We start from the raw sequence: 22,444 nt of genomic DNA, 5'->3' as shown, positions 1-22,444 counted from the left end.
GACAGGAGACTGAGGATTACCGTGAGGGCTTCGGAAGTGCATGAGGAGCTCACTAGGACGTGGACGGCGGCGTATAATGCCAGAAGCCGTCCTAGTGGCTCTTCCCTCCTCACCACCCTCGATGGCGGAGCAGCTAAGGGGTATGTGGATGTCCCGCCAGTGGAGCGTGCTGTTGCGAAGCAGCTGTGTCCAGCATCCGCTTCCTTTTGGCGGGGTAACCCATGCCTCCCGTCCAAGGCATGTACGTTTTCGTCCGGTCTTACTGCGAAGGCTTACAGAGCCTGTGGACAGGCTGCTTCCACCCTCCATCCCATGGCGCTTCTGGACATGCACAAGGGTGGTTCTGACCCAGAGCTCCTCTGGGAGCTCCGTGCGGCAACTGACCTCGCCCTCCGGGCGACAAAATAAACTGCATGTTCCGTCGGTCAGGTGATGTCCACCTTGGTGGTCCAGGAGCACCACCTTTGGCTCAACCTGGCGGATATGAGGGACACCGATAAATATCGGTTCCTGGATGCCCCTCTTTCCCAGGTTGGGTTATTCGGCGATGCGGTCGAGAGCTTTGCCCAGCAGTTCTCGGCCGCCCAGAAGCAGATGGAGGCCATCCGGCACATCCTGCCCCAGCGGACTGCTGCTGCTCCCACCTCCTGTGGCGTCCTCCGCTCCCGCCAAGCCACCACAACAGCCATCACCCAGGCCTCAGCGTGGAGCAAGCCGCAGGAAGTTGGCCCCGCCTGTCCAGGCCGCTGCCAAACCAGGAGGCAAGCGGAGGTGCAAACGATCCTGAGACAGGCAACCCAGAGATGGATCAGACTGCTCTTCAGGAGATGGTGAACGCGCTGCTCCTTCCCCCGGCGGATAATCTTTTTTTTTTACTTTTCTTTTTGTTCCCAAAAAGTACCCACAATTTCAATAAAAGAGCAGTTTCTGAAACCTCTGGGTCTCAAGAGGGTGCGCTTGGCAGTCAACGACGCTATGCCTTGTCACCCTCAGGCCCCTCTTTCATCGCCAGCGAGCAGCAGTGGCTGTGTTCCAGACGCACTGACGCCTCCGCACACTCACTCTGCCCATCGACGGAAGCAGGTACATGTTGCACCACACATTCCGACCCCACTCCGGGGCGCTACGCCATCCGAGTCGGGTCCCTGCATTTCGCCGCGCTGCCCCTCCGTATGTCTGTGGTGCCATTGGTCCCGCTTGCACGGTGTATGGGAGCCTGGCTAGTGCTTCCCAGCCTGTCTCGCTGGCTCATCCGTACTATCAGACTTGGCTATGCGATTCAGTTCGCCCGGTGTCCCCCAGCCTTCAGGGGCATTCAGTTCACCCGTGTTCTGGCGGACAATGCCCCTGTGCTTAGGGCAGAGATCGCAATCCTACTGACGAAGGACGCGATCGAGCCGGTCCCTCCAGCCGATATGAAGACCGGCTTCTACAGCCCGTACTTCATTGTACCCAAGAAAGGCGGTGGGTTACGACCAATCTTGGACCTGCGTGTCCTGAACCGATCCCTTCACAGGCTGTCATTCAAGATGCTTACGCAGAAACGCATTTTCAAGTGCATCCGTCCTCAAGATTGGTTTGCAGAGATTGACCTGAAGGATGCGTACTTTCATGTCTCGATTCTCCCTCGACACAGACCGTTTCTTCGCTTTGCAGTCAGCGGAGTTAGAAATGATGTCCTGTAAGACGGTACTTCTGGTTGTATTGGCCTCCATCAAGAGGGTAGGGGACCTGCATGCATTTTCGTTTGACGAATCGTGCCTAGAATTCGGCCCGGCTAACTCACGTGATCCTGAGACCCCAGCCCGGATAAGTGCCCAAGGTTCCTATCACTCCCTTCCGGGACCAGGTGGTGAACCTGTAAGCACTGCCTTCGGAGGAGGCAGACCCAGCCCTGGCTTTTCTCTGTCCCATTCACACTCTGCGCCTATACGTGGACAGAACGCAAAGCCTCAGGACCTCAAACCAGCTCTTCACAGAGTTCACTGTTACAGAGGCCAGCAGAAGGGAAAGGCTGTCTCCAAGCAGAGGATGGCCCACTTGGATAGTGGATGCCATCTCTTTGGCTTACGAAGCCCAAGGCGTGCCTTGCCCGCCAGGGTTGAGAGCCCACTCCACTAGGAGTGTCGCTTCTTCCTGGGCGCTGGCACATGGTGCCTCACTGAAAGATATCTGTAGAGCTGCAGGCTGGGCGACACCTAACACATTCGCTAGGTTTTATAGTCTGAATGTTGAGCTGGTTTCTTCCTGTGTGCTCGCTTCAACCAGCCGGTAACACCGAAGTTCCCGCTCGTGTCGGCTTGCTGTGCCATTCCCCTCCAATGGAGCAGATACGTGCGCCTTTTGCTCCAGTCGAGTTCCCCACTTAGGCGAACCCTGTATAGTTCCTCCGCAGCCCTTCGGCAGTCGTACGTTGCAGAGTGTCCGACGCCAGGCCTAGTGCTTGTATGCTTGTGTAACTTGTGCTAGGCTGGGTTCAATATGTTGTGATCCCTGCGGCGATCCCATATGTGTATTCTTCCACGACCAGCTCCCTGCGGTGAGCCCATGTCTTTCTCTTGGCAGAGTCCGCTCTGCTATCACTGCCGGTGTAGTCTCCCCATTCTCAGGCTGGAGCCACCCCAGTGACATTCCATATGTCGTACTGCCCCTAACCAGCCAGTCCATATGTGTATTTTCCACATGTTACCTCCCTACGGGCAGGATGTGGCTTCCGCAGCGTTCCTCTCCCCTGGAAAGGCATGCTTTCCCAGTGTTATCCAAGAGTTCCACTATGTGGGTTATAACTGAACAGCAGTTGAACTCCCTCTACGCAGGCCTTCCGCCCCAGTCAGTTGGGAATCTGAGAGTCCTGCGTAGGGCGCTGGATGTGGCAGCAACCGTGGCGTTTTCCATAGGGATCCCAATTACGTCGTCACATTGACGTAATGTCGAACGTGAGCGACTGATAAGGGAACGTCTCTGTTACTAATGTAACCCTCGTTCTCTGAAGGAGGGAACGGGAGACATTACATCCCGTCGCCACCGTTGCTGACCATCGCTGTAACAGACGTCACGCTATCGGCTCCTCAGCGAAAAACAAAGAGTGCGTGCACCTGCTTCCTGTTTATACCCGCGTTGTGGGGCGGGGCGCGTAATGCGATTCACGCACGCTCGTTCTGTAGATACTCGAAGATGATAGGGCTCCCTATAGTGATCCCAATTACGTTGTCATGTTGACGTAACGTCTCCCGTTCCCTCCTTCAGGGAACGAGGATTACATTAGTAACCGAGACGTTTCCCACTGTTTGCGCATAATAACCATTCTCCTACTTTGGAACTTTATTTGATTTAAACAGCAGACATTATTTATCCATTTCTGGTCACAATTTGGAGACAATGAGCATATGAATCGTTGTGCTATGCTGCTTATATTTATCACGCAGTAAAAATGCCCCTCCCCGCACCCAAAACTAATCGTCTGGGTGTGAGAATCCGAAACAAGTACTGGTGGGACGTTGTCCTGCTCCACTTCACAAGTCACCTTTATTTATATAGCGTTTTTTTACAATACAGATTGTATCAAACCAGCTTCACAGTGATAACATGAAAATAATACAACAAAGTTTGTTTCTAGAAGAAAATTGCATCATCGTCCACCTTAAGTAAGGCAGATCAATAATATTGTTGAATATTAAATGTCCTCAACTAAAGAAGCCAAAAGCCAAGGCAACAGTGGCAAGGAACCAAAACTCCATCAAGTGACAGAATGGAGAAAAAAAAACCTTGGGAGAACCCAGGCTCAGTCGGGGGCTTGTTGGCGAGCGAACAGTGTATGATTATGATTCAGGCAGCATTACAGGTCAGAAGTCAGATTGGATTGGAACAATCAGAATATTATCCATTTCCATCTGGGTGTAGGGGTGAAAATATTCCCCTAAGAAATGGGACACCACTACTACACCGTTACATGCCATTATACATCGTCGCTAGCGCCTACGTCACAGGAGATGCGCCAATGTTTATCACAAACTTCCAAGATGCCGTCGTCAGCTGTAGTCTTGCGTGAGTTACAGCTATTTTTTGTATTTTTCTTCTGAAGTTTGCAGAAAACAACGGAGATGACAATATCTTCGACGCCTAAAAGCTGCGTTCACACCAAACTAGGGCTGTCAACGAATATTCTAAATTCGAATATATATTCGAATAGTTTTAAAAAGCAGAAATTCGAACGTAAAAATTAATATTCGAATGTGAATTTCGAATATGGAAAAACACGCCCGCGGAAGCAGAGGCGTGGCTGTCTGCTTTGCGAGTGGGCGCGCTGCCGTGAGGCGTCAGGGATAGGTCACACGAGTCGCACTGTCTAGCACAGCGTCACTGCTGAAAGTTGACTTATGGAAGATGGCAGAAAGTGCAGAGCCCAACTCGACCGCAGCAGAGAAAGTGATTTTAACCCCCCAAAATCTAAAAAGCCATGTCTGGAAGTACTTTGGATTTTGGTCGGTAGAAGGTAAAATTGTGGAGCCGCGAGATAAAGTAGTATGCAAGCTATGTAAGATACAGCTAGCATACCATTCGACCACTAGCAACATGAAGTCACATCTCGAAAATGTGCACCCAAATGAGCATGGCATAATGACAATTATTTTTTTATTTTTTTATACAAGCACCAAGAATGTTTTTTTAATAGCACTTTATTTTTTATGAACCTAAACGGAAAAGTTCCATGTTTACCACAGCACAGCCCGCTCGGAGCTTTCAATGTCGGTTCTATACTGTAAAACTTCAATTAATGTTAATAAATTTGTTTCAATCACTGAATGAAGCCTGCTATATTTGGGACAAGAGTCGCGACCTTAAATTGCTTGCACAAAACTCTTGATCAGCACTCAACATGTGCTTATTGTTGTTGTTAATTTAAACTGTTATGCGCAGAGAGAGCGAGAGAGGGAGAGAGTGCCTGCGATTGAGGTCTGCGGTCTTGGCCATTAGTTTATTTACTTGGTTTTGTGTTGGTAATACATTGTCAAATATGTTTAAACTTAAATTAACTACCTACACAAGTAGTTATGTATCTCTTTGTATTAATTTGTCCTTATTGATGTAATGCGCGTCATTGACAAAATGCGCAACCAGATGTTCGAATATTCGTGTGTTTTTTAGAGGGAATACTCGAACGTCATTTTTGAGCTATTTTGACAGCCCTACACCAAACGCGAATAGAGCGTCTGGCGCGAGTGATTTCAATGTTAAGACGCATTAACGCGCGTCTGGAGATCTTGCGGCGCGAATTAGGCGTTTAGTGTGGCGCGGTGGACGCGAATTCGCCTCATTCGCGCGTCCACTTCGCTTCAAACTTTTGCTTTTTACACGCGTCATATTGTTAATGAACTTTAACGATTTTTTTGCAACCGTTTCTTTGAAGAACATGACCGTAAATATGAACACAAGATTGAATGTGACAAAGAAAATGATTATTGGCAGTCATGTTGCCTCTGTAGCCAGTGTATGCAGGTACATTTCTCATACCCCTTCGTTTGAAGTGTGGTCCCGAAAAATCTTCGTTTCAAGGGCTATCTGGCCCTTTCCCTTACCCCTACCCCTCCAACCAAAAGAGAATTGAGACAGCCCTACCCCTTCACGTGCACACGCAAAACAGAGGGGAAGGGGAAAGTGAAGGGGTAAGGGGTAGAATTGGGATTGGCCCTAACATTAGCGTAGATGCCATTTTTTCTTATGATGTAATGAGTACATCAGGTGTACCATTCTTGTAGGCTAGAATTTTTACTAAAAAATTATGTGAAAATTATTCTGACCACTCTTTCACAAACAACAATATAACGATTTTATTTTTGCATGTAAGTTTTTGTGTCAGCACTGCTGTATGCATGGGAGTGTTAATGGCCATGAATATTAATATGATTCACACCAGGGGTGTGACTAAAGACCACTCCCCCAATGGCTAATGGCCCATCAAGGTGCGGTGAGGCAGCCTAGACAAAGAATGAGAGAAGATTCAAAGGTTTTTGTTTTTCAAATCTGTTTTATTGTAATTCCTCTATGTGGAGGAACTAAATGTTGTGCCTCGCAAGACCACAGTGCAACATATATAAACATATAGTACCGGTCAATAGTTTGGACACTTTATTATTTTTTATATTTTTGATTGTAATTTTTTATATTATTACAATTTAAAACTCTAACACCACAACCTGACCATACGAAACCCATTTGACTAAGGCTGTCAAAGCCCCACTGTCGTTGTTAAAACAGATTCAGTGGCAGATTCCGTATGGCATAATACCAACTGCAACACACAAAAATATGTGTCCAACACAAATCCTCATTCATGCAAAATACAGTACACGGGATTGTAATAACTATGATAACTATACAGCCTGATGGTTAGTGGAAGGTGGTCAGCAGAGCACACACATCTGAATACAGTCACACATCTTTATGCCACTCTTGAAAACAGTTCCTGTTCAACTGAAGACATAAGTGAACATTGCATGCCTGGCATTTCCATGGTGTTAATTGTCTTTTACCACGCACTGCTGTGCAATGCACACAATTGCGGCGACCAACTGTGGCAACATCCCTGTCATCTGATGTCAGCTCAGCTCTTGGAACTGGTACATGGTCACTATTGGTCCGTTTTGGTGCCGTTTTCTGTGACACACCACAGAGCTCTGTGATAAGTTGCTCCATAAACTCTTTATGGGACAAGTTACCATGTAGCTCTTTGTGCACAATGGAAGAGTTGGTGGAAGCAATGTCCAAGAAGTGTAGAAAAATCTTTCTGTACCACTTCATGGTTTTGTGCTGTGTTATGTAGTACTGTATCAGCTGATCGGACAGGTCAACACCCCCCATGTGTTTGTTGTAGGCAGTCACAGGTGCAGGACATGGAAATGTCTTTGTTCTCCATGTATCTTGTGTTTTCACCCTCCTCTGCGCAGTGTCTCCTGTATAAGCAGGATGGATGGTAGAACAGACAGATACCTCTCGTGTGTCCATCCACTTCAAAAATACAAGAGGTCCATCCCGAATCCACCTGATGGATCCCCTGGCAGATTTTTTAGAGAGTGAATTAGCTGCATTCCGAGGGCAGTCCTTCCTGTTGTCCCTGTGAGTTCCACATGCACCAAACTTCATTGCAAACAAGTCTTTTAGGATCTTTGGACTTGTATAAAAATTGTCCATGTACACATGGTACCCAGAACCCAAAAATGTGAGGTCTAAAAGAGATGTTACAGCATCATATGACAGTCCATGGCCTGTGGGAAAGTTGTTCTTTCCTGTGTACACAGAAAAGTCCACAGTGTATCCATTCGATGAGTCTGCAAGAACAAACAACTTGAAACCCCATCTGGTTGGCTTGGCTTTCATGTACTGCATCATACCTGTGTGCTTTGCATGCCACCATTCTTTCATCCACAGCTAAGTTTCTTTTAGGATGATAGATGGCTTTACAAGCATGATGAATAGTGTCCATGAGAGGTTTGACCCTGAAAAGGCGGTCATGTTCAGTTGTGCCCCTCTTTCTGTCATTATCCATATCTGCATCTGGGTGACTCAAGTGCACATTCCATGAAATGGTGCGGTATCTGTCCCAGGACATAACTGTAGCTGGAAAGGGTATGGAGAAAACACTGCTTTGCCGCCAGTAGTCCCTGATGGAGCTGACCTTCACCATGGCCATGTAAAATAGCAACCCAATGTAGCGATACATCTCACTGATGCTGATATCTGTCCATTTATATTTGCAGCCCTTTGCAGTTGCCTTGGCAGCCTGAGCATTGGTGTTGTGGCGCAGAGTTGACACAGCACTTTCTGAAATTTTTTTTTTAATAGACTCATGGGCGAATGTGAGTCAACAGAGCTCAGTTATGGTCCAGTTTCCCGTGCAGGATGGAATCGCACAGTCTGTGGAACCATGTCAACATCAGTCTCTGTTTTCCATGCCAGAGTGGACTGCCTGTTGCTTGCCTGCTGGTTAGCCTTGGCTCTCTTCGGGACAGGTGCTTGGACATGTTCATTGTCACATCTTAAAAAAAACAACAACAAAAAACACGTGAGCATGCTGATAACACAGTTAAAGAAATTGTATTCATTTCACACAAGAACAGGTAGGCTACTTTTATATTATGATGATGTAAACCCAATTAGGCTACATTTCATCTGTAAAATATTACATCTATGCACTTACTCAGTATGATTCTCGATCGCACTGAGAACTGAATGACACCTGCGTGCCCAGTGCTTAATTTGTAAAGTGGGAGGTCCCGGAGCGCAGAGGGGGGGTGGATCCGGCGACTCAAAAAGGGGGTTGGAGGTAACGGAACAAAAAAAAAAATTACACTACCTACGTAGCTTCTCTGCAGGGGCGGCACCAGATAATTTTTAACGCATGTGCTGAGGGGGTGCTAGATCATTGACAGGGGGAGCAGCGCAAAACTCGGCCACTAAATATTTAATATTCAATTATTTTAATGATCACAATTAAAGTTTTAATTTTATTAAATTGAACAAGTGCAACATTCAGCATTCAATCAAATATTCTAAAAGATGTAGGCTATTATTAATAATAATGTTATTTCAACATAATATCTCATTATTTCGACATAATATGTGTGCGTGCAACAAGCAAGATGTGCATTTGTAAATCCGGTGACACGTGCATTGATTTTTATTAATAAACTAGTGTTTTCTGACAGTGTTGACTGCAAAGATGAAGTTGACGATCGCCATCTCCGTAGTGAACGCGCCTATAGAGAGAAATGCACATAATGGATTACATAATCAGAGAGTAGCCTTTTTCTTTTTTTGTTTTGAATTATTTGTTTAAAGACATTTTAAGCTTTGTGTATTTGATGTATTTCTCACGTTTGTGTGAGGCATACACTGAGTTTCGTTAAGTTAGGATGAGATGCGCTCCAGTTAACGTGCAATGCAAGTGACCGCGCGTTATATTTGCTTCTTATTCATTAAATACAGGCAATTGGTTGATGGAAAATTTATTAAAATTAAGATACAATTCATACAAAACGAAATTCACTTTAAAGAAAGGCTTTCTACAAAACAAAACTTAATGAAGTGGTCAAAATCATGTCTGACCCACTCCATGTCTCATATTGCGCATCCTATCTTACTCGTGCTGTTCACTTTTCATAAATCGACATAAATGGAAAAAAAACAAACATTATAATATTTTAACAAATATGAAACTAAATACGCTTATTTAATGGCTACAACAGTAAAGTAGGATTACAAATTCTCTATTTGTACAAATTGCTGCACATTCATTTAATTCTGAATTTTGCACAGTTGAAAGGCATTTGTTCAAATCAAGTTCACGGATAATTGTGCGTGCATTTATTAATCATTATTATACTAAAATCATAACTAAGTAGGCTATGCTATGTACAAAAAATCAGATAGCCCAGAATATGAAAACAAATAACAACATTGAACACTACACAAACAGTCATTTAATTTTTTCATTTAGGCAATTAATTTTCCATAGTGATACAGGAGGTGCCGGATCCAATAAAAAAGGTTCCGGATCCAACGTCGGAGGTGACGGAACATGTTCCGGCGTGTTCTGGCTCAAATTAAGCCCTGTGCATGCCCCTCTGCGAGGTGCTGGAAAAGGAGAGCTTGATGCAGACACATTCCTAAAAAAACAACAAAATAAAACTGTTAGCATACATTATTCAAAGTAAACTGATGAGCAATTGATGGTTATGGATGCACAATGTATATATCTGTTGATGGGCCATAGGACGGAGAAATATCTATTGATGGGCCGTAGACCGCGTCACCGCGAGTATCTGTTGATGGGCCATATAGGCCGCACGCATTTAGTGACACGCAATGAACGGATCGTTTGCGCACGACACATCGCTACATTTAAAAAATTTACACCTGTATTCACAAACATCTATGCATAAGTATTGAGTATTGAAGCATGATAAACAGTGTCATAGGCAAACCAAAACCGAACATTTATATAAAAATATAATGTATTTAGACAGTATCACATATTTTACCGGAGGCTGAAATATATTTGCACTAAATCACATTATATAACCTAAGCAGATATTCGCAAACAAGCTACATTAAGCATAAGGCAGTATTTTAGCATGATAATCAGTGTCATAAGCTAATCAAAACTGAGTGAAATATATTTAATATACAAATATGTTTAAAGAGAAATATCACATTTAAAAAAAATTTACACTTGAGCATATACACGAATGTTAGGAATATTGTAAGGCAATCGTTCCTGTAAGATGTCAAAAGCTAGCCAAAACTAGGCAAAATATAGTCTGAATATTCATATGACTTCTATATTATCAGAAAAGGAATTATATAACAGTAAACAACTTACTCCAAACTTGTATCCTCGGCGGGATCAATTCGCTCTTGAAAATGCTGCCGTTCGTCGTCCGAGTTGCAATCTTCCTCTGAGGAAAAGGTGAATTCTTCCTCGCTGTCCAGAATCATCTGAAGGGCGTCTTTACCGGAGTAACGTGCCATCCTCTCTAAACGCGATGAACTATCAGTGAATCTGATGAAGAAACTTTGTGTTTTTATGGCATTGATCGGGGGGCGTGTGCGATGCATAGATCACCTAAACTATTTACCATGTGAATAGCGCCGGGGGCGGGGCGGCCTCAGCTCATTAAAGATAATGAAGGGAGAACGAAAAAACGGTACCTCTCCTTGCTTTCAAATGGATTACATAAGCTGAGAATATTTGTTTTTTATATAAATTACTTCATTTAAAATAAGATAATTCAAGCTTCATAAAGACATATCTCACGTGTCTGTGAGAGAAGTATTCGCTGAGTTACAGTTCATTTTTGGACGCGTTTCAGAATGGACTTCACTGACAGAGAGAAGGCAGAACTCGCATCATGTTTATTTTTCTTTATTTGGCGAAAAGCACAACACTTTGTTTTTATTGTGAGTATAAAAAAAAAAAAAAAAAATACACACTTAACAGGATCGAATGATGTAAAACACAAGTATGTAAGATCAAAATCAATATTTTGAGTCTCTTTTGTACTGATAAGAAAAAAAACGAGCCAACCTCAGGGGGTTAATAGGGAGCCAATGCAGTGTTGACAGAATGGGGCTAATGTGGTCATACTTCCTGGTTCTAGTAAGAAATCTAGCTGCTGCGTTTTGGACCAACTGAACTTTGTTTATTATGCATGCAGGGCAACCACCCAGTAGAGCATTACAATAATCTAGTCTTGATGTCATGAACGCATGAACTGTTCCGCATTTTTCATTGAAAGCATATGTTGTAATTTTGATATATTTTTAAGATGGAAGAATGCGGTTTTATAGATGCTAGAAATGTGGCTTTAAAATGAAAGCTTGGTATCAAAGAGCACACCCAGGTTCATCCAGGGCAGCCATCAATTGTTAGACAGTATTCTGAGTTAATACGTGCAAAGGTTTTTTGCCCAATAATTAGAAACTCTGTTTTTTTCAGAATTAAGTAGTAGGACATTACTAGTCATTACATTTTTTATATCAGCTATGCATTCCGTTAATTTTGTGAATTAGTGCGTTTCGTCTGGGAAATATAGAGCTGAGTATCATCAGCATAACAGTGAAAACTAATTAGATATCTCCCAAGGGTAGCATGTACAGAGTGAACAGCAACGGTCCTAGTACTGAGACTTGTGGTACTCCATATTGAACTTTTGATTGATATGACATCTCTTCATTTACAGATGGTAACCAACCAGAATGCCTATTACCGCCGCGCCAGCCACCGCGGCAAATCTACCGCGGCGAAAATAATAAATAAAATAAACCAGTCGCATTTCAAAGTCATTCGCGAAATGACCGCCAGGTGGCGCAAAGGGATATTGTGCAAAACAGCAGCAATTGCTGCATTTTCTCAATTGCCGTAAGTGGGGTTAATGTCAATTAACAGTAAGGATGAAATACTACAACTATGGTAAACAGAATAGAACATTTTATAAGGCCAGAAAAATAGAATAACAAGTTAAAAATAGAGACGATTATAACCTGTAGGCTATTTCATATTGTAGGCCTAGACGTTGGTGAGCGACACGCCTATTCCCCGGGGAGCAGTGCGATAAAAACACACACACACACACACACACACACACACACACACACACAAAACACAAAAACAAATTTGATACCAAAAATAACAAACACAATTAAATTATGTGCAATGAAGCTGATTATTTGTACTATTCTATTGAAGAACGAGACGAATGTAGAGCGCTTTTCCCTCGTGTAAGCGAACACACATTAGAACGTTTGGGCATTTCTCAACCAGTAAAGTCATGGCCGAGTGGTAGAACGTACGTTTCGATCATTTAAATGACACGGGTTCAAATCCCGAACCAACTTGGACAACTGATTTTTTTATATTAGCCTAATAATGCATTTATAGCCTATTATTGATGCAGAGAGATTTGTCTAGTTCTAAAACTCTGTTACACCATAGTTTTTTGCTTATATTTATAAAATAAAATTACCACGCATTTCCATTTTACACTAAGGAACAAATATTATACAATGACTTTACTTCTGTAGCCTATAATAATTCCAATCGTAATTTCAAAAGCAGTTCTGTAAAAAAAAAAAAAAATATATATAATGTTAATTCAAAAGACCACATAAAATATATAAAATACAGATATGCAACAGCCGCGTTTAAACGACAAACAATAAAATCAGAACCATTATTCTATTACGTTCATGGTTCCAGTGGCAGTAATGCATGCATGGCTTTTCAAAATGTCACAAAGCGTTTTGAGATTGTTTTGAATGAAATGTTGAAGTTTATAATTAAGTGTTTTGGCACACCACGACGAGTGGCGCTATGCATTGTTCTAAAGCCAGGTTTTATTCTGGCATGTTGAATTAGTGTTCGACAAACGCGGCGGCGCGTTCATTTAGATTTATTTTTCTCTTACAGCTAAAATAACTTAATAGGCTACTCTGTAGTTTTTCGGTCATACAGATAAGAGTAGAGTAGCCTACATCGTTCAAAACTGTACAATTTATTCATATTAGGCTAACGACAAAAGTTTGTCTGCATGTCGTCTCTGTCTCCGGGAACTGCGCGTCACAAAAATGAACCGAAAGCCAATTGCCTCAGCTCAGTCACTATACGAAATTAATCGGCTATCTAAAGCCTGTCTATATGTCTAAAGCCTGATTATGTAATCCATATGAAACGAGGTAGGCCTACAGATGATCTACTCAAAAATGTTTAGCTATCATGTGAGCGCTTCCCAATAAGGAAAGGACAAGGAAAGGGTGAAAATCTCGCTCTAATTAAATCTAGGCTAAATCACCCTGAATTAAATTGCAAAAACAGATCAAATACATGTATTTGTCAATGCTGCGATATTGTTTCATTTAAGTTCATTATTCTATAAATGTTATTTAGTTTAACAGCAGCACGGAGCTGTGGTTCGAGATTTATTTGAATAATAAAAAATAAAATAAACTCTTTTTCACAAATCGCACCCTGGTTGTAAGGATTCAAAGATCCCTGTGGAATTTAATATTGAGTTGAAACTTTTGTTCATGACAACAAATGAACTTGCGTTTGAAGATTGTATTTAGGCTAGTTTTGCTTGTTGGAAAAAGCTGGCCCAAACTGAAGTAGCGTTTTAATTCTTCAATTATTGAAATAGGCCTAATTAAATATTTAGTAATAAACATTTATGACAGAAATATTACAACATAGCCTAAATTATTTAATTCCTTCATTATCAACACTTGAATAGCCTATTGCTAATGTCTAGAATAATCTAGTGTGAATTGCAAACTCTTTGTTTTAAGTCAGTCTCAGATAGCCTGTGGGGGGTTTGGAGAAGGCAGTAGTTGCTTTATCGTGGGGGTGCAGGACAAGAGGTGTATATGTTCCGTCTTTCATATGGAGAGTGTCGGATAGCCAGCCTGATGAGCAGGCAAAGGCAAAATTCTTTTAAGGATTAATCTCAAAATCTCCAAAAGTCCATATGTAGGCCCTATATCTTATTAAACTATAAATATTGTAGTTTTATTGATTGTATAAAGGTTTTCCACACACAATTTCAATTTAGCAGATACAGAGCTCTTTAATTCGCGATCAACCTCGTTTTATTGTAGGGGAATTCAGCAAGGCATGCTGTATCTTTGAAGCAACAAAGACTATTTGTTACAGTTTTTTCTTTCGTGATTTGTGTGGATGACACACAGCGACATATACAGTATTATCAGCTGTATGGTGTGTTTTTACCCTGAAATGTTTAATTTCGAGAAAGACCCGGCGCGCGCAGTGAGGGAGACAAAAGAAACTTAATAAAAAAAGATCCAGCGCGAGAGAGAGGCAAAGAAAAATGCCTGTTCTTAATTTATGTTGCTTTGAACTATTTTCGTTTTGTATCGTTTACATTTTTTAACTTAGCTGCAATTTCTTTGACAATAGAAATTTAAAATGTTGCAAGAATAAGATTCTGTGTTTCTTATTTTGCATCGCGAAGGGAATAAACCGATGCAACCCTGTTTTAAATAAATAATCTGTCCCGACACTTTATTTATACCTTGAAATGTGCGATGGGTTTTAAACTTAATTAATTTTCTTTTTCTTTTACATTTTCATTTTTTATTTTTTGCTTATTGTTATTTTCATTGTTTATTGATTGAAAGCAATACTGTAGGCTATTGTAAGTATTTTTCTGATTTGTTCTATCTGTTTTGAAAAATGTCTTCTGTTGCTATGGCTGGGTATCACTGTCAGTCATCTCAATTTCGTGAATGATTCACAAAAAAAAATAAAAAAAATAATTTAGCAGATTAAAGACGATCATCTTCATTTTCTAGTGGCTGACAGTCTTCCTTACGTCGTCTTTGCATCGGCTCAACTGGAATGTTGCAAATTTATGTTGTAATGTACAATTGATAATTAAACAAGATGCTTGCCTTTAATAAACAGATACATATTTAAGCATCAAGAACGGAAAAACATAAACACTGTCGGCTAAACTGAGATTCGATCTCAGATCGCATTAAGCTCCGTGAGACTCATGTTGTTGCGTTGACCACAGAGCTATCGCCTGAACACTGTTAAACTAATGTCTGCTCTTACAAAGCCTCATTGTTGTAGCCTAATATTTTTCTATTGCAATGATTTATGTTGAATTTTTTTCATTATTCAATTTATTCAATTCAATTTCAGTCATTTCAGTATTGTGATTATGAATTCGTTCAATGTTTCATTTGAATTGATTTGCTACCAGCTTCGGCGGCAGATTGCGCAATAGAGAGAATAAACTTAGCGGTAAGAGGCTACAAATACACACCCGCAATTTACCACTGCGGGAACGGCGGCGGTAAAAGTATTATTCTGGGTGAGTAACATCTGTACTGCTACAATAGTTGCTACTGATAACGGTCAGATAAGTATGATTTAAACTATGCTAGTGCAATTCCACTAATGCCAACATAATTTTCGAGTCTATTCAAAAGAATGCTGTGGTAGATGGTATTAAATGCAGCACTAAGATCCAGTAACACTAATAGAGAGATACAACCACGATCGGATGATAAGAGCAAATCATTTGTTACTCTAATGAGAGCAGTCTCAGTACTATGATATGGTCTACATCCTGACCGGAAATTCTCACAGATACATTTCTTTCTAAAAAGGAACATAGTTGTGAGGATACTGCCTTTTCGATTAATTTTTACAGAAAAGGTAAATTCGAGATCAGCCTGTAATTGACTAATTCTGTAGTTTCTGACTAGTTTCTGTAGTCTTTTTTTCAACAAGTGGTTTAATCATAGCCAGCTTAAACGTTTTTGGTAATTAATGATATTAAGATGAGGATCTATGACCTCTGGAAGCATCTCTTTCAATAGCTTAGTCGGTATAGGGTCTAACATACATGTTGTCGATTCAGGTGATTTAACGAGTTTAGACAATTCTTCCTCCCCTATAGCAATGAATGAATGAATTTTTTCCTCAGGGAGACTACAATGTCTGATGCGATACTGTAGTAGACGGTTGCATAGTTATAATTTTCTCTCTAATATTATAAATCTTGTAAGTAAAGAAGTTCATAAAGTCTTTACTGCTGTGCTGTTTGGAAACGCCCTGTGTTCTGCCTCAACCATATAGGGAGCATGTTTTGAAAATTGCTTATGAGCATGTTTGGGTGTCACAAAGACCAGTGTCTCGCTACTTTTACTGGCCTGAGTTATGCCGTGTCTAACTTCTGCCGCTCGTGCGCTGCTTGCCAGTTAGCTGGTAAGCCGAACCAGAAGCTTCCCATTGCTCCTTTACACCCCATAAACCCCATTATGCGAGAACCATTTGAATGCTTGTTGATCGACTGTGTAGGTTCGCTACCCAAGTAAAAATCGGGACATGAGTAACTTTGAACTACCTTTTAAATTGCAAATGGATGCCAGCGCTTCCGGTGCTGGCGCTGTGCTGATCCAGGACGATGCTCACTGTGTTGAACACCCTGTATCCTACTTCTCCAGAAAGTTCTTGAAACATCAGAAATCATATAGCACCACTAAAAAGGAAGCCAACATTAAGGGCACTGATAACATCGTGGCTGATGCCCTTTCCAGAACTGGGGAGATGGAGTTTTAGGGGGTTTGTAGACTCATAGGTCTAAAACTTTGAAAGCATATGTAAGTACATACTACTTTGGTCCCTGGTCTGTATTCTTAATGGTGGGGGTGTTACGTCCAAGGACATATTCATTTATTTATTTATTTAGTGTTACGTCCAAGGACGTATTCATTATCATTATTATTTTTTTTTTTTTTTCATTTACTTTATTTATAAAGCACAATTAAAACAACGTGATTTTGACCAATGTGCTGTACAGTCACACAATAAAATTTCATAATAAAATTTTTCTTTTTTCAGACAGAACAATGACTAACAAACATCTGAAAAGAGCCTCTTACTAGTTAACCTACTGAACCAAACGCTAATTCTAGCAAATACAGTTTCAGATTTCGTTTAAAATAACCTAAGGAAGGAGCCAGTCTGAGATGTAGAGGCAGGTTATTCCAGCGCTTTGGAGCTGCCACAGAAAATGCCCGATCACCACTCAATTTTAATCTCGTCCTTGGAATGTCTAAGATCATCTGATTTGCTGATCTGAGAGACCTAAGAGGTTTATGTATATGAAGAAGATGCGCAAGGTATGATGGAGCCAAATTATGCAAGGATTTGTACACAAATATCAGTAATTTATAATCAATTCTGAACTCCACCGGCAACCATTTAAGTGAGGCTAAAATCGGTGTTACATGCTGCTTTTTACGAGTCCCTGTTAAAAGTCTAGCAGACGCATTTATAACCAATTGAAGACGGTTCAGAAGTGCTTGGCTGACACCAACATATAGCGAGTTACAATAATCTAGTCTTACAGAAATAAAAGCATGGATAATCCTTTCAAAATCACTGGAGGACAAAAACGGTTTAACCTTTGCTATTGATCTTAAATGGAAAAAACAAGATTTCACCACAGAATTAATCTGTTTGTCAAACTTCAAAGAGCTATCAAATTGGACTCCAAGGTTTTTCACTACGGATTTACAAAAAGGAGCTAACTCACCCAGATCAAAAAAATTTTTAGTGTCAGGGGCCCCGAACCAGATTATTTCAGTTTTACTATCATTCAGATGCAGAAAATTTTCAGACATCCAAGACTTAACTTCTTGTAAACATCTCAATAGTGACTCAAAATAATTTTTGTCCTGTTTCCGCAACGGTAGATACACCTGAGTGTCATCTGCGTAACAATGAAAGGATACTCCATGCTTGTGAAAAATAGAACCTAGTGGTAACATATATAATAAAAACAAAATTGGACCAAGAATGGATCCTTGTGGAACCCCACTAGATAATGGGGCCACTTTTGAATGTTGTTGACCAAAATTAACTGAAAACGACCTATTAGAAAGAAATGATTTGAACCAATCGAGTGCCGTACCCCGAATTCCCACTGTCTGTTCTAGGCGGGAGACTAGAACATTGTGATCAATGGTATCAAACGCTGCACTAATATCTAGCAAAACTAAAACCACTGAGCTACCAGAATCAATCGCAAGCAAGATATCATTTGAAACTTTCAACAAAGCCGTTTCTGTACTATGGTTTGATCTAAATCCCGACTGAAAATTTTCAAAAATCTCGTTTTGTACCAGAAAAGTCTGTAGTTGGTTTAATGCAACTTTTTCAAGAAGTTTAGATAAAAATGGCAATTTTGAGATAGGCCTGTAATTAGATAAAACATTTGGATCCAAATTCATTTTTTTCAAAAGAGGCTGTACTAAAGCATGCTTAAATTCCATTGGAACTACTGCTGTTTCAAAGCTTCTATTAATTAAAGTCAATATACTAGGACCAATAATATCAAAAGTCTGCTTAACTAATCTAGATGGAATAACATCACATTATGATTTTCTCCTGAACCTCTTTGATCTTTTTTATTTCTGAAAGTGTGGGTGTGGTTGTGTGCCCTGTGTTTTTGTTTGCTTCTCTCTCTCTCTCTCTCTCTCTCTCTCTCTCTCTCTCTCTCAGGTCTAATCATCAGCACCTGTAACTCGTTTATGAGTGTGCCTGAGATGGAGAGTATAAGAGTGCAGTCCAGTGTTTGCAGAGGGAGATGCACTTCTCCCCTGCTCCAGATTGAACACTGTTCTGATATATGTTTGCTTCTGACATTCAGATTCAGATACAGTAATTGTGAGTTAGCAGTGGCTGGTGTTCAGTGATCTTGTTCTCACTACAACTAAAAAATTAAGCAGAAGGTATTGTGTCTTTGTTAAACTGTTTAGTTACTACCGTTGTGAGGGAAGCTGTAGGGGGTGAGTGCCTTTTTCTTTTAAATACTGTTGTTGTCCCTGTTTTTGGTATAGCAAGGGAGTTGAGGGAAGTTTATGTTGTTTATTTCTTATTGTTTAATCTTTCTTAGGTTAGTTAGGACTCCTCCCAAATTTAGGTAGTAGGCTGTTTTGTTTGTTATTTTAGGCCTTACTCTCCCCTGAGTCATTGCTCCCTAGTTACCTATGTTCTGTATTTTCTTTTGGTACCCCTAGACGGTCAGGGGAACGTAACAAGTGGGGGCTTGTCTCTTTGTTTAAGCTAATTTGGAAAGAGACTCGTCTATTTGAGGTAAGTCTCTTTTTTTTTTTTGCACTGTTTGGCAGTTTTTTTTGGTGGGTGAGGAAACTGTGGTAGATGGAGTTTGATTTGATTGCATTCACTCTCCGGCCTACCACAAAAGTCGATTTATTGTTGATAGCTAATATTAGTTAGTGAAAAAAAACTATTAAGCAAGAGTTGTGTGATAGGCTTGTGGAAACTGGGATTTTACCAGAATATACTGCTATGGAGGAGGTTTCGCCTGACGTAGCATTGGGAGCTGTGTTAGACGAGGGCCCTCCTGCGGTAGCTTCTTTCGATCCAGTATTGGCAATTAAAATGAAAGAGCTAGATCTCCGTATCAAGCAAGAAGAGCGTGAAACGTTACTTGGTACTAACACTTCAGTACTTGGTACTGAATACGTCCTTGGTACTAACACTAAATAAATTAATAAATGAATACGTCCTTGGACGTACCAATGAGATTAAATAATGATCTAAGATGTCATTGCTCTGCTGCAGAATTTCAATGGCATCAACATTGATTCCATGTGACAATATTAGATCTAAAGTATGATTTCAACAATGAGTAGGTCCTGACATGTGTTGTCTAATGCCGAGTTCACACTGCATGATTTTCAAAGTAGTCGGGTCACTGTTCTTTTCACACTGCATGACTATCTGGGGTAGCATTCAATTGCTGGTGTGTTCACACTGCACGATGGATCGGCGACAGGGCGTTTCACACTGCATGACTTTACAAAAGAAAGAATCGCTGACAACTTCTGTCTGATCCGAAAACTACGTTTCACAACCAAACACACGCGAGAAGTGATAAGGAAATAACGCAAGATCACGCGTGCGTGAAACCGGAGTTCTCGCACGAGACTGAAAGTAATTTTAAAAATAATAGCCTGCAAGAAGATTGCGATCCAAATTGTCTGTGTGCTGATTTGCAGCGAAAAGGAGAAAAATAAAGTTCATGCTGGAGGTAATGATTGGGAAGAAGAGGGGAGCAAGGATTGTGTGTTCTGCACAGAGAGTTGGGGGTAAATAAATAATTTTGCAATGTGTTTCTGTTGCTGCTGGTCAAGCAAATGTTTGTGCTTTGTTTCTGTTTGATATATTGTAAATATATCTATTAAAATACTGATATTCTGGTCAATAACTCCTCCCCGAACATCCTGCTGTCCTGTATCTTGCTCTCTCGTTGGCTGTTGGTCACCACCGATGTAGTTTTCAGTCAGAACACTTTCACACAGCAGGATTTTGAATCGCCGACAGGTCCAGATATTTAGCGTGCCAAATATCTCACGGGCATCGGCGACTCATCTGCGATTCTCTCAGATTGCGTCTTTGTTCATTCACACTGCATGATTGTCACTCGCGTGAACGAGCACCGATTTGCCTATGATTTCGGGCATTTGTCGGCGAGCGAAAATCGGGCCTAAAATCGTTCAGTGTGAACTCAGCATAACTCCAACAAAGTTGAGAATGTCTGTAAATGCTAATCCCAATGCGTCTTTTTTCATTATATACATGGATATTAAAATCACCAACAATTAGGACTTTATCTGCAGCCAGTGCTAACTCTGATAGAAAATCAGCAAATTCTTTGATAAAATCTGCATGGTGGCCTGTATACAGTAGCCAGCACAAATGTCAAACGGGATTTATCACTTACGCAAGATAACGTTACAGTAAGCACTATCACTTCAAAATAATTATATTTGAAACTAGACTTCTGAGTAATACTGAAGATATTGCTATAAATTACTGCAATAATTTTTCCTTTTTCCTTTTAAACGAGCCTCATGCTTATAGCAGTAATCTTGCGGGGTGGACTCATTTAATGTAATTGTCTGGTTTTACCCAAGTTTGTCAAACACAGCACATCTAGGTTATGGTCTGTAATCATATCATTAATAATAAGTGCTTTTGAAGAAAGGGATTGAATATTCAGCAACCCAAGCTTTATCATTTGTTTATCTGCATTGGGTTTTTTGTGTTGAAAATCAATCACATTTTTACCCTTAAATGGGTTTGGGAGTTTTTTGTATTTCCTAGTTCAGAGAACAGACACTATGTGATATCTAGGTGAAAGAGTCTATGTGATGGGATTTATCTGACCTCAGTGACGTGAGACAGCTAGCAGACGGTCGGTTTAGCCAGTCTGTCTGCTTCCTGACCTGAGCCCCAGATTGTCATGTTTGAGCTCTAAGACTATGTGCCATATTACTAGAGAGAAGAGCAGTACCATCCCAGAAGGGATGAATACTATCTCTTTTCAACAGGTCAGGTCTGCCCCAAAAACTATTCCAATTGTCTATGAACCCTATATTATTTTGCGGACACCACTTAGACAGCCAGCCATTGAGTGAGCACAGTCTACTAACTATCTCATCACTCCGGCGAACAGGAAGGGGACCAGAGCAAATTACAGTGCCTGACATCGTACTTGCGAGTTCACACACCTCTTTAACGTTAATTTGAGTGATCTCCGACTGGCGGAGTCGAACATCATTAGTGCCGACGTGAATACTAATCTTAGAAAACTTACGATTAGCATTAGCCAGCGCTTTTAAATTTGCTTTGATGTCAGGTGCTCTGGCTCCCGGCAAACGTGACTTTGGTGGCTGGTGTCTCTATTTTCGTGTTCCGTGTAATAGAATCGCCAATAACTAGGGCACATTCAACAGGCTTCTCAGTGGGTGTTTCACTGAGTGGGGAGAACCTGTTTAATGTTGTCATTGTTAAAAGTGCTATATAAATGAAGGTTATCGGAACGGAAGAGCGGCGTTTTGTCCTGCGACTACAGCATCTCACGGTCACCCAGTTGCCCTGCTGCACGGGCTCTACAGCCGGAACCGAACAATGTACAGAGTTCACTAAGCTAGTCGCATCCAAAGTAGTATCTAAAGCCCTTGCATTCTTACTATCGTCGATTAAAGTTTGGATGCGTGTCTCTAGTTCTGAAATCTTCTCCGTCAGCCTGACTATCTCCCTGCATTTATCACATGTTAAGTCCTCACCGCTGACAGAGAAGTCTATACTATACATGTGACATGACGTGCAAGTGACAATAATAGGAGAAGACATGACTCACCCTGTTTGTTGACTGATCCTACTCACCACAGTTGTTTGATGGACTCGAAGAGGCGCGAGAGAAAAAAAGATGGCAAACATGAATGGCAGATTAACAGGTCAGCGGAAGCCTAGTGCGTTTTGCGAGCGATAGTGATTTTAGATTTTTTTTAATTTTTTATTTAATATTGAAAGTAAAAAAATGAG

General features: G+C 41.2%; 1 protein-coding gene and 1 long non-coding RNA gene across 11 annotated transcripts in view; one reads left to right on the top strand and one right to left on the bottom strand.

Annotated features, from left to right (window-relative positions):
- Positions 1-22,444, bottom strand: part of LOC309508356 (neprilysin-like) — a 159,058-nt gene that overhangs the window by 8,892 nt on the left and 127,722 nt on the right. For 3 of the 10 annotated variants that reach the window (XR_014209446.1, XM_082182954.1, XM_082182947.1), the window contains one exon: positions 6,006-8,032. The exons of 6 other annotated variants lie outside the window; for them this stretch is intronic. Coding sequence is in view for 3 of the 4 variants with exons in the window: in XM_082182954.1 (XP_082039080.1) it covers positions 8,027-8,032 (6 nt within the window). In the remaining variant the exon portion in view is untranslated. One more of the 10 variants, XM_082182953.1, reaches the window with a different exon arrangement.
- Positions 1-22,444, top strand: part of LOC309508536 — a 166,443-nt gene that overhangs the window by 41,712 nt on the left and 102,287 nt on the right. The window lies entirely within an intron of this gene.

This window comes from Leuciscus leuciscus (assembly GCF_965113295.1).
Source record: "Leuciscus leuciscus genome assembly, chromosome: 10".
NCBI classification, from domain to species: domain Eukaryota; kingdom Metazoa; phylum Chordata; class Actinopteri; order Cypriniformes; family Leuciscidae; genus Leuciscus; species Leuciscus leuciscus.
Note: the sequence above shows the minus strand (reverse complement) of the source record. Positions and strands in the feature narration are given on the sequence as shown.